The sequence below is a fragment of the Lynx rufus genome, unplaced genomic scaffold (assembly GCF_022079265.1).
Source record: "Lynx rufus isolate CCGP_SWC_20201006 ecotype Redwood Valley unplaced genomic scaffold, mLynRuf1.p SCAF_8, whole genome shotgun sequence".
In the NCBI taxonomy this organism is placed as follows: domain Eukaryota; kingdom Metazoa; phylum Chordata; class Mammalia; order Carnivora; family Felidae; genus Lynx; species Lynx rufus.
Genome location: NW_025814896.1, coordinates 85,179,617 through 85,196,140, shown reverse-complemented (window position 1 = coordinate 85,196,140; position 16,524 = coordinate 85,179,617). Strand labels below are relative to the sequence as shown.

The 16,524-nt window shown below is 39.4% G+C and overlaps 1 protein-coding gene across 1 annotated transcript; it reads left to right on the top strand.

Annotated features, from left to right (window-relative positions):
• The first annotated feature begins 671 nt into the window (after positions 1 to 671).
• Positions 672 to 1,810, top strand: LOC124502936 (E3 ubiquitin-protein ligase RNF113A-like). Its single transcript, XM_047067584.1, has one exon. It carries the CDS (start codon positions 687 to 689, stop codon positions 1,719 to 1,721), a length of 1,035 nt encoding a protein of 344 aa, XP_046923540.1. The 5' UTR covers positions 672 to 686; the 3' UTR covers positions 1,722 to 1,810.
• The last annotated feature ends 14,714 nt before the right edge of the window (positions 1,811 to 16,524 follow it).

Sequence of the window (16,524 nt, the reverse complement as noted above, 5' to 3'; positions counted from 1 at the left end):
AAAGAAAGAAAAAGGTTGATGGATATGAGAAATGTTTTGGGGTAAAGTCTAAAAGATGAAAGGTTGAAGTTGGGATATGAGTAAAATGGAGGAATCAAGGAGGAATCAAGGAGGATCAAGGAGGAATCAAGGCTTATGGCTTGAGAAATTGAGTAGATAGTTATTTCCAAAGATGGAAAATACTGGGGAGAAGAGGTTGAGTTGGGGTCTGCTGGTGCAATAAAGACTTCTGTTTGGACATGGTAAGTTAGAGATGCCCACGTGGAGATATCAAGGGTGCAGTTGGATATTTAAATCTGAAGCTCAGAAGTAAGGTATTGACTAAAGATGTCAACTTAAGCATTGTCAGCATACATATGGCATTAAAAGCTATGAAAATGGATGAGCTAACTCAAGGCCTGAGTATAGAGAGAAAAGAGGGACTGAACTCTGAAGAATCAGCATTTAAAACCCAGGCAGTACGTAGCCTCTGTGTCAGGGCCAGAGACCACGCTCCAGAAGACTTGATCAGATGACCCAAGATGAGATTTGAAAGGCATTCCTTTCCTCATACCCTAAAGAACTGTACCAAATTGAGATATATGCTTGTGAAGGATCATTTTATTGTTCTTATTTTTATTTTTATTTTTTTATTAAAACTTCAATACAGAGCACACCACAGCCGTTCTGGAGCTTGGGACTCTAAAATGGCAGAGCAGCTTTCTCCGGGAAAGACGACAGACCAGGTATGTACCTTCCTCTTCAAAAAGCCTGGTAGACAAAAAGGGGCTGCAGGCTGCAGAAAGCGCCCCGTCTGCAACCGGGAGTCTGGAGACGGCAGCAGCAGCAGCAGCAGTGACGAAGGCAGCACAGTGGTTCGCCCAGAAAACAAGCGGGTGATCCACAATCCGATGATACAGAAGACCCATGGTGGTGGTAAACAGAGGGTGGCTGCTCTGTTGAGCAGCAAGGAGGAGGAGACCGAGCCCCAGAGCCTTGGCATGGTGTACAAGTCCACCCGCTCCGCAAAGCCTGTGGGACCAGAGGATATGGGGGCGACTGCAGTCTACGAGCTAGACACAGAGAAGGAGCGTGACGCACAAGCCATCTTTGAGCGCAGCCAGAAGATCCAGGAAAAGCTAAGGGGCAAGGAAGATGACAAGATCTATCGGGGGATCAATAATTATAAGAAATACTTGAAGCCCAAGGATACGTCTATGGGCAATGCTTCCTCCGGGATGGTGAGGAAGGGCCCCATCCGAGCTCCCAAGCATCTTCGTGCCACTGTGCGCTGGGATTACCAGCCCGACATTTGTAAGGACTACAAGGAGACTGGCTTTTGTGGCTTTGGAGACAGCTGCAAGTTCCTCCATGACCGTTCAGATTACAAGCATGGGTGGCAGATCGAACGTGAGCTTGATGAGGGTCGCTATGGTGTCTATGAGGATGAAAACTATGAAGTGGCAAGTGATGAGGAGGAGATACCATTCAAGTGTTTCATTTGTCGCCAGACCTTCCAGAATCCAGTTGTCACCAAGTGCAGGCATTATTTCTGCGAGAGCTGTGCACTGCAGCATTTCCGCACCACCCCTCGCTGCTATGTCTGTGACCAGCAGACCAACGGTATCTTCAATCCAGCGAAAGAATTAATTGCTAAGTTGGAGAAGCATCGACCTGCAGAAGAGGGTGGTGCTTCCAACTTCCCAGAAGATCTAGATGAGAGTCGAATCCCCATTACTTAGTTTTCCCATTATTCTCATACCTCAAAATAAATATTTTGTGCTAAGCAACGGATTTGAAAATGAGTACAGTAAGAGGGTAGGAAAAAAAAGAGGCCGAGGGACATGCTAACCATACTCTTGAATCAGAACCTTTGCAGTTGCTGTTCCCTGTGTTTCTGGGACACTTCACCCTCAGAATTCTATATGACTCACTCCCTCACATTCTCCTGGTATCCATGCAAATGTCATCCATTTAAGTGAGGACCTCACTGACTGCCTTATTTAAAATAGCAACACCAATCCTGTCCCTATCACTGTCTATCCTCCTTCCTCTGTTTTTTCTCCATAGAATTTATCACTGTCTGGTATATATTTACTTGTTATTTGCTTGTTTCTCTCTCTTCTCACTAGAACATAAGCCCTATAAAGAATTTTGTTCCCGTTTCACTGCTGTGATCACAAAATATCTCCCACCCCAACCCTGCAAATACTTGACACACAGTAGGTTCTCAATATATTTTTTAAATGAACGAATGAAAGAACAAACCAGAAAAAAGAGATAAAAGGGAAAAGCTAACGAAGTAGGAGGAAAACCTGGAGGTATCTCAGAGGCTAAAACAAAAAAAAAGGTTTGGAAATGGAATATGGTCTAATATGTTAAATGCTGCAGAAGGGTCCAGGAAGATGATAAAGCAACAAATGCATTACATTTGGCATTATGAGAGTAACTGATGTTGACAAGAGCAGTTTCAGTATAGTGGTTAGGACAGGAGTCAGAATTATTAAGGGTGAGGCGATACTAGGAGATAAGGAAGTGGAAATAGGGGCAGTAGGTAACGAATTTGAGAAGCTGCTGTGAAGAAAAGTACGGGTATAAGGCAGTTCATAAAGAGGAATATGAGATGAAGGAAGGGTGTATTATTTGCTCTGGATTTTTAGTGGGGTATTGATTATCTCCTGCCACAATATTGCTGGTTAACAAACAACCATAAAACCTTAGTGGCATTCGATAATACACAATTTTTATTTCCCTGGCGTGGTTAGCTAGGTGGCTTTGCTTTACGTCTGGAATTTGGCTGATGTAGGCTGGCTTCAGCTGGGATTACTTAAGTATGTTCCACGTGTCTCTCATCCTCCACCAGCCTAGTCCAGGCATGTTCTCCTCGTGACACTGTGCCACAATACCTAAGTGGAAATGGGCAAGTTCTCTTGCTAGTTCAGAACCAGGACACTGTCACTTTGTCTTCATTCTCCTGACTAAAGCAAGCAAGAGGCCAGCTAGATTCAAAGGAGAAGTAGTCCAGTTACTATTGCTCTGATGCAAACTGCCCTAAAACTTAGCAATGAAAAATAACCATTTTATTATCCTTAACAATGTCTTTGGGTCAGGAACTCAGACAGGGCACAGTAGGGTTGGCTTTCCTCTGCCCCATGATGTCTGAAACCTCAGTTGGTGAGATTCAAAGACTAGGGACTGGAATCTGGAGGCATCTTTACTTGTGTTTGATAGTGATACTGGTTGTCAACTAGGACTACAGCTGGAGCTCTTGGCTGGAACACTAGCATGTGTCTTCTCCGTGTGGGTTAGACTTTCTCACACCAAAACAATTAATTGCTTCTTTCATGGCAGCTCAGAACTCTGAAGGCTGATAACCCAGTGTGTAAAGCATGAAGCAGGTCTTCTTTTATTACCTGGTCTCAGAAGTCAAGCAGTGTCCCTTCTGATGCATTCTGCTGGCCACAAACCAATTCTCAAGCCTTCTCCAGATTTAAGGAGAGGAGGATTATACTCTACCACTTAATGGAGGAGTGGTAAATTTAGGAAATGGATGCAGGCACATTTATGAGTGGGAGGGGGAAGAAGAAAGGTGCAGTAGTTTACTTTCTAATATTAGTTGTACTTCATTCGGTGTTGCTTGACCCTGTGTATTCATTCTACCTGAGAGCAGCCAACACAGACCAGAAGGTTCTTCACCCTACACGGAAAGAAAATGTATTTTTAACCTGAGACTGGAGCTCCCAGAATAAAGAGTTTATCCAAATTGACTCCACCTACTCGATTTTGAAGTTAAGTCCCTGAAGATTCTTGGGCATGGCTGCTGAAAAAGCTGCTTTACATTTAAAAGTCTCAACGGAGAGTATAAAAGCAAGTGTCAGCAGTCATGTATTATAGGAGTTGGTTCTCAGTGTTTGACTCAGTGATGCCCAGGGCCTTCTCCTGAGACATTTCTAGGGTGGCTTTGGTGTCCAGAAACTTCAGTACAGCAACATTTTACAGACCATGCTGATTGCAGATTAATTTTGCGAAAACCTATAAGATATTTCAGATCTTTGAGTTATTTGAGTATTCAATTTAATTTTAGCCACAGATGTTTATATAGGATTTCTCTTATTATTTCATTTGATATATTTAATTGTAATGTGCCATTATTTCAAATCACATTTTGGATATGTTAAACCTAAACATGTGGGAAATAAATGAAACTTTTAAAAGTAGATTCTGCTTTTCCTTGTGGGTTTTCTGGGCTAAAGCATTGAAAATAAGCTGACATCTGTTGTAAATTTATGCTATATACTTCTGGTCTCTAAAACCATATACAACTTTATACAATACAATAAATGCAATGCAATGAAATATATATACAGTAGTTCCCCCCCCCCCACACTTATCTATAGGGGATACATTCCAAGACCCCCAGTGGATGCCTGAAACCACAGATTATACCAAAGCCCACATATACTATGTATTTTACTGTACATAAATACCTATGATAACATTTAAAAGAGTTTCAAATCTTTGGTGTTACATATTGGATGTAAATGAAAAACCAGATGCAAAATCATTGACAAAATACACTGTTTGAAGAAGGTGAGATCTTTCTCGTGAGTAGGAAGAGGAGTGTTTGAATAAATATCATCAATATTTATAAAGCATTTTGTAGTTTAAAAAAAGTTTTTGAATGGTTTTCTGAATAGCCTTCTGTTGTGTGTAAGGCAGGCATTATTGTTTTATATTCATTTTATAGATGTGGAAACAGGATCAGAATATTTAAATGGTTTTGTTTCACAAAGTAAGGAAATGGCAGAGCTATAATTTGAACCCTGTTTTATTGCATCTCACTGAATGGATTATGTGTGTTTATAAAGATACACCTAAATTTATACATGTTTCTATACATGTGTCAATAACATAGGTCAATATTGTGTAATCCATTATCACATATCTAATTGTGTGTATGTCTATAGAAATGAATATACTAATAATTATTTAGATCTTAAGTGCAATCACTCACATATTTTAATAGATACAAATGTATACTTATTCATACATTTTTCCATCTACCTATCAAACTTCTGTTTGATATCTGAAAATATGTTTGCATTTGGTACACATTTTGATAAAGAAGTACTTAAAAGAGGGGCGCCTGGGTGGCTCAGTTGGTCGGGCGGCCGACTACAGCTCAGATCATGATTTCACAGTCTGTGAGTTCGAGCCCCACATCGGGCTCTGTGCTGACAGCTCAGAGCCTGGAGCCTGCTTCCGATTCTGTCTCCCTCTCTCTCTGCCCTTTCCCTGCTTGCTCCCTGTGTGTGTCTCTCTCTCAAAAATAAACATTAAGTATTTAAAAGAATACAGCTAATAAAGATGCCTTTACATTTTGAAAGTCAAACTAACAGAGCCTTAGTATTTAAAGTTGGCATTTTACCCACTCCTTTTCAGAGCTAAAGGGATTCAATAGTTAAAAATTCTATGAACATTTATGAGGAGGAGCCAAAACAGAGAAAACAGTGTTTACATATAATCCATCCTTGACGTGAACAAAACTTTTGATAAAATTGTAACATAGAAGACTCGTCCATAAATTCAAGGGCAAAGAACTTAAGAAAAAACCCAAATGGGCAGGCGTTTACCAGATGCCATGTGGTGTAAGTGGAAAAGAGCTGATAAATGTGGGTGAAGCAGAGTAGGTCTCCTGGATTAGCTACCTTCTAAATATGGATCCAGGAGAAGGAAATGGCAAAGAGGAAAGAAAGTCAAAAACACCAAACCACAAGAGCTCAGGCCTAAACGCACAAAAGGCAAAAGGCGAGGTTCTGAGGAGTAAAGTTAAAAAAGGACTTATGGCAATTCATGAATGTCTCAAACCCATGACCAAGTTTAATGTACCTTTGTCTTGCCACACCTCCAGGATTCTAAGAAGCTATTCGTTGTAAGACGAAGAATTCAGTAACCGTCCTTTTGGAGAAAAACACTATATTAAATTGCATGATGAATCTAAGACATAGTCTGGTTGCAGAAATGTGAAAATACATGTGTGTTGGGCAGCTGGTACATCTTTAAATCAAGGGAATAAATGTTTGACTTGAACCACTTTGATTAAGAGAAAGATGTATTTAGTGAATAGTACTCAAACGATAACAAGGTTTAACAGAGAGCAGAGTCTCAGTAAGGTACAATTAAACAAATAGTTAAATAATCTAACATACAAGTGTTTAAACAAGAAATCACAGACTGCCTTGATCACCACTCAGTGCACAGTGCGTGAGTCAGAAGAAATTATTTCAGCACCATTGAAGGGAAGAGCCATGTTGTGCTCAATTCTGGTTGACTTATTGCAAATAAGGGTATCAGAGAAAATGAGAAGCTTATGGCAGGAGGTAGATAAAGTTATTCAGTGACTCAAGGAAATTAATTATAGAGGAAAAGCTCAAAAACTAGGTGCGTCTGTGATGACCTCATTGAGGGAAGCAAAATGACAGGTGTTGCAAAGGCGGATACCCTGAAGGGATCTACATTTATAACAACCAAAAAGGGAAGTCTGAAATCCCCACAAGAGGTAAGCATGAGCAAAATTTAATTGATATCTCTCATCCACCCTTTGCTATTAGGTAACATTGGAAAGAAAGAGTTCTGAGAAGTGATTAACATGAATGCAAACAATCCAAATATGGACCTGATTAAGAATTCAGAGGGAGAAAAATAAACTCATATGAAGGCACATCTTTTACAATTTTACTTTATCTGGAATTTTTCTGACCCCGAATGAACAGTTAAGGAGAAAAAAATGTACCCCTATCTTGTCTGGAACTGGTATGTGAATTCAAGTTCTCAGTTTTAATATCAGGCAAAGCTTTTTCCTTTGTTTATTCTTGTTAAAATATTACACAAAATGAAACCTAAGTAGTTTGTAATAACTACTGTTCAGATGCCACATTTCAGTTATTACGCCGTGTCTTTATGACTCAGAAACCTTTGAGACTAGACCTGTGTGAGATCCTCAGGTTCTGCTCCTCCTCTCACTTATGTTTGCATCTGATCACAGTGATTTGAGCATTTAGTGAAGGAGAACAGAAGGAAAAAAAGTGCTCACATTGTTTATACACAGAATACAGATTAATAGTAAAGTAAAAGTTCATTTGGCATAAAATGTTGATCAGGATGTCTCAGAATATTTCTATACTAGCCTTGCATTCAAGAAGCATATTTGGATTCTATTAAAAAGAACCCTGACACATTAAAAAAAATTCTCAACATCACTCACTCATCATCAGGGAAATACAAACCAAAACCACAATGAGATACCACCTCACACCTGTCAGAATGGGTAACATTAACAACTAAGGCAACAACAGATGTTGGCGAGGATGTGGATCAAAAGGATCTCTTGCACTGCTGGTGGGAATGCAAACTGGTGCAGCTACTCTAGAAAACAGTATGGAGGTTCCTCAAAAAAGTAGAACTACCCTATGACCCAGGAATTGCACTATTAGGTGTTTATCCAAGGGATACAGGAATGCTATTTCGAAGGGACACATGCACCCCAATGTTTATAGCAGCACTATCAACAATAGCCAAAAGTATGGAAAGAGCCCAAATGTCCATCGATGGATGAATGGATAAAGAAGATGTGGTATATATATACAGTGGAGTATTACTTAGTAATCAAAAAGAATGAAATCTTGCCATTTGCAAGTATGTGAATGGAACTAGAGGGTATTATGCTAAGCGAAATCAGAGAAAGACAAATATATGACTTCACTCATATGAGGACTTCAAGATACAAAACAGATGAACATAAGGAAAGGGAAGCAAAAATAAAAACGGAGAGGGACCAAACATAAGAGACTTTTACGCATGGAGCACAGAGAGTTGCTGGAGGGGTTGTGGGAGGGGGGCTGGGCTAAAATGGTAAGGGGCATTAAGGAATCTACTTCTGAAATCATTGTTGCACTATATGCTAACTAACTTGGATATAAATTTTAAAAAATTAAAGAGAAAGGAAAAAATAGCAAAAAACAACAACAAAGAACCCTCTAGAAGGCCTAGAATCTGCCTAGGAAATAACTAACAAAACATGAATGCCCTTAAACCTCACCGTTCTGTAATTGCAAGTAAGGTCATATTAACAGTAATGACTTAGGGCACCTGGGTGGCTCAGTCAGTTGAGCATCCAACTTCAGCTCAGGTCATGATCTCACAATTGGTGAGTTCAAGCCCCACGTCAGGCTCTGTGCTGACAACTCAGAGCCTGGACCTGCTTCGGATTCTGTGTCTCCCTCTCTCTCTGCCTGTCCCCTGATCACACTCTGTCTCTCAAAAATAAATACTAAAAACAAAAGAAAACAAAAACCCAGTAATGACCAATATTCCTGGAGTTAGAAAGGCTTTTTTTAGAATAATATTATATCCAGAAACATTAATGAGAGGAGTGCATCTTCTGTTTCCTAAAACTTTTAAACTCTGTATAACTGAAGGCAGTATTAACAGAGTTGAGAGAAAAAAATGACAAAATGACAAAATAATAGGTTTAAGCCTACATAAAAAGTTATCTGAATATAAAAAAGCTACTACCTTAAAATACGAATGCTCTTGAAAATCTAGAAGATGATTGATAATTACAGAAAATGGACAAGTAATAGATATAAAACATGTTCCACTACTAATCAAAGCAATGTAAAATGAAATTACAAAATAATATGTTTCGCCTCTCATAAAATGAATTGTTAGTAATCTGAGCTGAGCAGGGTATGGGGGAATGACAAACCCTCTTAGATGAGAAATGAGATTTTAAATTGGAACATTTTTAGAGGGTGATTTAATAAGATAAATAAAAAATTTAAATGCAAAAATTTTGCCTCAGCAATTCCACTTCTTGGAACATATTCCAATGAAACAATTGGACAAGTACACAAAATTTGTGTGCACATATGTAGAGATTTTATAATAAGGAAATAATATAGATAGATTGAAAATAACCCTGAGAGTTGATGGGGGATGGGAGGGAGGGGAGGGTGGGTGATGGGTATTGAAGAGGGATGAGCACTGGGTATTGTATGGAAACCAATTTGACAATAAATTTCATAAAAAAATAAATAAAATAACCCTAATGTTTATTGGTCAAATTTGGCTAAATAAAGAATAATAGAGTTATAAAATGGAATACGGTAGAGCCTTCAAAAGGATCAAGTGATTATTATGTAGAGTTTTTCCTGAATGCAAGCACAGTCACACACTAGGAAATCAAGCATAATAACTTTCTATAATAATATATGAGATCATATATCTATAAATGTTTGTTATAGATCGAATAATGTCCCTCCCCAAAGGAAATTCAGGCAATGTGACCATGGAGGCAGGGATTAGAATGACATAGCCAAAAGCCAAAGAATGCCAGTAGCTACCAGAAGCTAGACCAGGCAAGGAATGATGCTTCCCCAGAGACTCCAAAGGAACATAGGCCTGCAGACATCTTGATTTTAGTCCAGTGGAACTGCTTTTGGACTTCTGGCCTCTAGAACTGTGACAGAATAAATTTCTGTTGTTTTCAGCAAGTTTCTGGTAATTTGTTACAGCAGGCACTGGAAACTAATACAGATTTGGTGCTGAGAAGGAGATGCTACTGTAACACATACACAAAAATGTGAAAATGGCTTTGGAATTGAACAGTGGGTCGTGGCTGGCAGAATTTTGAAGTCCATGATAGAAAAAGCCTAGATTTCCTTAAAAGGACTGTTGGTAGAAAAGGGAATCTTCAAGATGTTGCTGGTGAGGGCTAAGAAGGAGAGCATGACGGAGAAAGCCTGTATTGTCTTACAAGATACATACACTGCCATACACAAGATGTCGGTAGAAAAATGCATGCTGAAGCTGCTGGGAAGGCTCAGAAGGAAATGAGGAACAGTATTTTCAAAACTTGAGAAAAGGGGATCCTTGTTATGTAGTGGCAGAAAATCTAGCTGAATTGTATTCTGCCAGGTTATATGGAAAGCAGAATTTGTAAGTGGTGACCTGTGGTTATTTAGCTGAGGAGATTTCTAAGCAAAATGTTCAAAGTCCAGGTTGGTTTCTTCTTGTTGTTTACGATAAAATGGGAAAAGAGAGAGACAAATTAAGGGAAGAATTATTAAGTAAAAGAAAACCAGGACTTGATTTTGGAATTTCTCAGTCTATCCAGACAAAATTAGGAGATTCACTGTTAGAAATATGTGTTCTGGCAAGATGGCTGAGGGTATAGCTGGCTGGACAAAATTTGCAGGAGAGATTAGGCATGTGTGACTCATGGATACCCTGAACAGTCTCAGTAGAAGTGAGGAATAGAGATGGGGTGATCCAGGAGAGATCTTTGGACGACCATAATGTCTAATGGTGTGAATCTCATGATATATATGCAGACTCACAAAGTGTTTGAAAATGTTATTCCAACACTGCCAGCTGTTATGCAGACATTGCCAACATGGACCAAAAGGCACAGGGAAAGGATGAAATGAAGTAAGGCTTTTGGACCCCCCAAATTCTACAGGCAAGAAACAGAATGATAAAACTACTCAGTTGCAAAAATATTACCACCCTTCAAAAAAAAAAAAATGACTCTGAAGGCAGAACCTTGGGCTCAGTGGGTGAAACCATGGAAATGTATACAGTTTTATCTTTATGTGTTTTTACATAAATAGTATCTGATCTTACTCTGTTTCTTTTTTGTATTCAACACTATGATTTTAAAATTTAACCACATTGCTATGTACATATCTAATCTGTTGCTCCCATCTCTCAGTCCTTCCAGGGGATATTCTTGTATATGTCCCTTATAATAGATTCGTTCTCTATGGTAGCACAAGGTAGGATTATAATTCCTGATCCCTGGTTGTCAGGTGGACCATGTGCCTAGTTCTAACCAATGAATTGTATGAAGAGTGACATGTGTCATTTCTGGGTTAGAGCATTTAATCACCCATTCAGGACTTCCTAAGACCTGCTTCTCCCTGTGGCTCAGGGATGAGCAATGTTCAAAAAAGGCTGCTTTATCAGTATGGGCCCCAAAGAGACTAGCTGAGTAAGGAAGCCCCTGCCAATGCGTGCTGGACACATAGTGTGAACAAAGATGAACTTGTGTTTATTCAAACCACGGAGATTTGGGGATTCTTTGTTTCACAACACAACTGAGTTTATCCTGACAGCTGTATCTTCTAAGACACTCTGTGAGAATCTATCTGGGGTATATACCCTGGAGCAGAATTGGTATGTGTATACCTAAGTTGGCTAAGTACTGACAGCTCTCCAAGATGGCTACCCCAGTCTACACTCCCTACATGCCCCATCCCTGCCAACATTTCACATTTTCCAGCTTCTAATTTTTGTGACACTAATTGGCATAAATGGATCTCTCATTATTTCTTTATTTGCATTTCTCTGATAAAAATTAATTTAAGGGGTTATGCTCATTAGTCTTTGGGAATTTGTTGTCTATACATTTTTGTTGTTCATATGCCTTGTCCATTTTTCTATCATAGTTGCACAATTGTGTTTCCCTTGTTGATTTTTAGGATTTCCTTTTATAAATAATAATCAAAGGATATTAGAATAATCAAGGTCAGTTAGATATTAAAAATATCTTCTCCATTTGTCTACTTACTCTTTCCATCATGACCTGAACTGACCAAAATTCTTCTTAATTCTGATGTGATCAAAGCACTAATTTTTTGCACTTTGAAATTTTGTTGAAGGGGCGTCTGGGTGGCTCAGTCGGTTGAGCATCCGACTTTGGCTCAGGTCATGATCTTGCAGTCTGTGAGTTCAAGCACCGTGTAGGGCTCTGTGCTGGCAACTCAGAGCCTGGAGCCTGTTTCAGATTCTGTGTCTCCCTCTCTCTCTGCCCCTCCCCTGCTCATGCTCTATCTCTCTCTCTCAAAAATAAATAAACATTACAAAAAATTAAAAAAAATTTTGTTGAAGAAATCCTTTCCCACTGTTAGGTTACAAGCATGTTTATTAATTTTTTTTAATGTTTACTTATTTTTAAGAGAGAAACAGAGTGCGAGTGGGAGAGGGACAGAGAGAGAGGGAGACACAGAATCTGAAGCAGGCTCCAGGCTCTGAGCTGTCAGCACAGAGCCCAATGTGGGGCTCAAACCCATGAATTGTGAGATCATGACCTGAGCTGAAGTCATGCTCAACAAACTGAGTCACCCAAGCACCCCTACAAGCATATTTTTATATACCCGATTCTGAAGGCTAGAATGCTAAAATGTTGAAATGTTAAATGTTTGAATGATATAATTTCTGGTAGCCTTGTTTTTCTTTTCGGTATTTATTGAGCACTCACTATGTTCCAAGTATGGTGCAAAGTATTTATTTAATTCTTGTAGCATTGCTTTGAGGAAGGTACCATTAGAAAACCTGTTTTACAGAGAAGCAAATTGAGCCTCAGAGAGGCCATGTGAATTCCCCAAGGTCATATAGCTAATAAGTGACAGAATTTGTATTGTAATCAGGTGGTCTTATTTTAGAATGTCCTTGTTCATGGGCATAGGATAGTATGAGTTCAAGGTTCAACTGACTGACTTCTCTTTATTGAGCATCTATGTGTGTATCACACACCAAGCAAGCCCTGCCTTTGGGAAAAGTAATCATTTCATATATATGTGTATATACGTCATATTTTTGATATTTTTAATATATATACTTTAAAAAAGGTATTAGCTTTCCTTTTTAATTACTATGTAGAATTTCTTTTGAGCATTTCTGCCAGATGTTATGTTAGATGCTGGGATGTGGCAATGAACAAGAAAGGGAGGTCTCTACACTCCTCGAGCTTAGAGGAGGAGACAGTGAATCCCTAAATGACCTCAGCCAAGCAAAGAGGTGGGATAAAGCAGTAGGAATGGCATGGACATTAGGCAGGAAAAGGTATGCATTTATCCAGCAAATCCCTGTAGATCACAGGGTTGTCTCCTTAAAGAGGAAATAGAAAAAGCATTGAGTTCCCATAGGATTTAACAAAAATCCCGCAATTTCTTACTCAACATATCCCATTTTAATGATTAACTTCATGAGGTCAATATCTTAAGATAGAGGACTATAAAATATTCCTTTGTTATAATACTATAGTTTGTCATCATGGGATTATTTTAATTAAAGCACTTGATTAAACCCTAATTGTTAAGTATTTAATTAAAGTATCTGATTCAGATCAAACCAGAGAAATCCGGTTTCTCTAATGTTCTTCAAATACACAAACATGCACACATTCACATACGCATGCCGAAACATTCTCACACACATACACAAGCAGTAACACAACCACACTCACAGGCACACCCTCAGACACACTCACATACTCCTGCGTATTCGTGTGTAGTAGAGCATCCTCGCACTCACAGTCATATAAACACACACACACTCCTCTCACATAAACCCACACTTTCTAAGGGGCGCACAACTCATTTATTCAACATTTTAACAAATACTCACTGATAATATACGAAATGCCAAGCCCTAGAGATACAACAAAAAAACCCCAGGATTCATCTCTGCCCTCATGGGGCTGACCTTCTAGTGGGGCATACAGAGACTCAACCAGACAGCAAAAAATGCACATTATAATTCCAGGTTGTAATGAACACCATGGAGAAAATAAGCCAGGTGATGAGACAACAGTTACTGGAGGTAGTCACCATGTTTAGAGCAGATGGAAAAGGCTTCTCTGGAAGATGAAATTTGAACTGAAGCCTGAATAACAATAATGAGCCAGCCATTCAGAGGAAGGGGAAAAGAACAGTGCAGGCTGAGAGGAGAACAAGTGCCTGGACAAAGGGCTTTGTGTGGACAAGGAACCAAAATGTGGTCATATGGCTGAACTTTATTGAGTAGAATAAGAGCTAGGAAGGGACACAGGAGTTAAGTCCAGCCAGCCCTTATAAACCGTGGGGCTGAGTTGGGGCTAATTATAAAAACAAACAAATAGTAGACAGTGTATAATGTAAGTGCCCCCAGTTGATAGGATTTATAGTTCTGTAAGTCTATTCTGGCTACAGTTTGAGGAATGGACTTGACAAGGGTGGAAGCTAGGGACCCATTGGGAGGTCAGTGCACTCAGCTAGGAGAGAGAGATGATGGCGGTATGGGCATGAGTGGTCACAGTGGAACTGGGGAGAAGGGCGTGGATTTCGGGTGTGTATTGGAAGTAAGAAAGCCAGGACTTTGTCAAAGATTTGATGAGGTGATGAGATAGGGTAGGGTTAAGGATGCCTAAGCGGGTCTTCTGCTTGAGCACCTGAGACCATTTGTGATAGGTGGCCTTTGTGTATACTGCCTGTATCATAGTAATGGCTTCTGTTTATCCAGTGCTTACTGTGTGCCAAGTATGTGCTTTGTATGTATTATCTCATTTATTCTTTGCAACATCTGTATAAAGTAGGCCCTGTTATTATCATCTCTGTCTTAGAAATGAGGAAAGTAAGGCTCAGTGAGGTTAACTTCCTCAGTTCCAAGGACTTGTATGTAGTGTTGGAACAAGAATTTAAAGGCAAAAACGCTGAACCCACAGTCACCTCAGTGAGACATTGAGTAACCATTACTTCAGGAGCCTATCACTCCACATTTGAATTGCCAGGATCTTTACTACTAGCTTCTCTTTTGTTCGCATGTTGACTCAAATTGTGACCAGTTCACTGCAATTTGTATCCTTACCCTAGACATGGAAGAACAAGTAAAGTGCTGACCATTCATTTTTCTACTTATGCTGGAAAAAAAGGTAGTGCAGGTGGATTAGAATTATAAATGTAAATGAAGATTGAGGATTATATTTGGATTTTATTTTGTCTCCAATTAATATGAATGAGAGGCTTAATCATTATTATATCTATATCAAATGAATAATTTCAGAGATGAGTGCTTTGGGTATAATTTTTCCCCCATTACTAATTAGGGTTGGGAACACACTGTTGGCATGAATCAGAACCTATTATTAAATATGATATTACTCCTGATTAATTGGATTATTCCTTTTCTGATACTTCTAGGGCTGTCCCCCTCCCCATTCAGCAATGCACAAGACTCATGATCCTCCTTTCTTCACACTTACTCCCGATATCATCTGCTTCTGTGACTTCAATTCTCACCACCTGGCCAGTCCTGACCCTCTGCACCCTTGACCTCTCTCAGAGCTCTGTGCAGCATTTCTTGTCCACTGGCTCCAGGCAGGAGGGAGAGAGAAAAGGAAGAGTGCACTCTAGAGAGTAGAGTGGTGAGAGACGATGAAGATGATAATGATGACTACTAGGTGTCAGGGGAGACAAGCCGGATTCAAGGTCCTATTTAATATATTTAAAGGAAATTTTAAGACATTAAAAAGGAAAGTTTTATCTGCACTATCCATGCAGGCCCTGTGAGTTTGAAGACAAATCTACACTCAGATTCTGAACATTGAGCTATTTCTGTTTATAGAGAGCACCCAATGTTGTGGACTCAAGTGAATATATGTAATTGAACACATACTGCATAGGGACCATAATCCCTATATCCAACACTCTAAATATAAGGCCCATATCTTGTATATACAGAGGACAAACATAATCTAACCAGAGACAGTCCTAGGTGGTCAGAGAATCCAGAGGGGGTTGCTTGCCTGGATGGTATATAGGACAAAATGGGGGAAAGGAAGTCCTAATTCAATATGCACTGTTCAGAAGTTTTCTAAACAAAATAGAGTTAGGTGCTAATCTAACCTAGAGGAAAGAGTGTGTTCTTTACACTACATCTGACCCTCCCAATTCCCACCCCATACCATGATATCTCTCTTAGTGCGGGGGGCGGGGGGGGGGGGAAGCAGGCAGTAGAAACATGACATGGGAAAATGGGAAAGAGGGAGGAGGTAAAAGACACTGATCAATTAATCCTCCCATTTTTTAAATCAGAGAAAACCTTGGCATTCAGTAATGATGAATCAATGCTGCTGACAGATACATCATGTTAGGATCTCAACAATCTAATTCTTCCGTCAACAGAAAAGGCAGGTAATTACTGCATTATCAAAAGCCTTGAAAAATACAGGAAGGAATGCCACACCAGTACCAGTGCCACATTATCTGACTAATTTTATTAAAAACTTAGCACCATGTGTGAAACTGATCACCACTCCTGGAGAGAGCTGGGAGGCGGTTAGGGAAGTACATTAAAATCCTGCAGGGTAATTCTTCTTAGGAGAGAAATACCTTTTGATTAGAAAAACAAACCAAAAAAAAAAAAAATATGAAGGGTCATTTCAGTTGTGGAAAGACAGGCCTTAGGACATGGCCAGTTGTGAGATAAGGATAAATAAAGCATTGAATTGTTCCTCATAATGAAATGGGAAGAATTTTAATTTTCAGGGACATGAGAGAGAGCTCATCTCTGGACAGTCCAGAGATGAAAGGAGAAGGAAGAAGATAACGTTAAAGGCAAAGTCACAAAATGACTAATTCTCAACAGCACAAATGGTCAAAGGACTTACAAGAACATCAGTGTCTAATATTAATCTTATCTGTTGTGCTATAACTCAGTGTAACT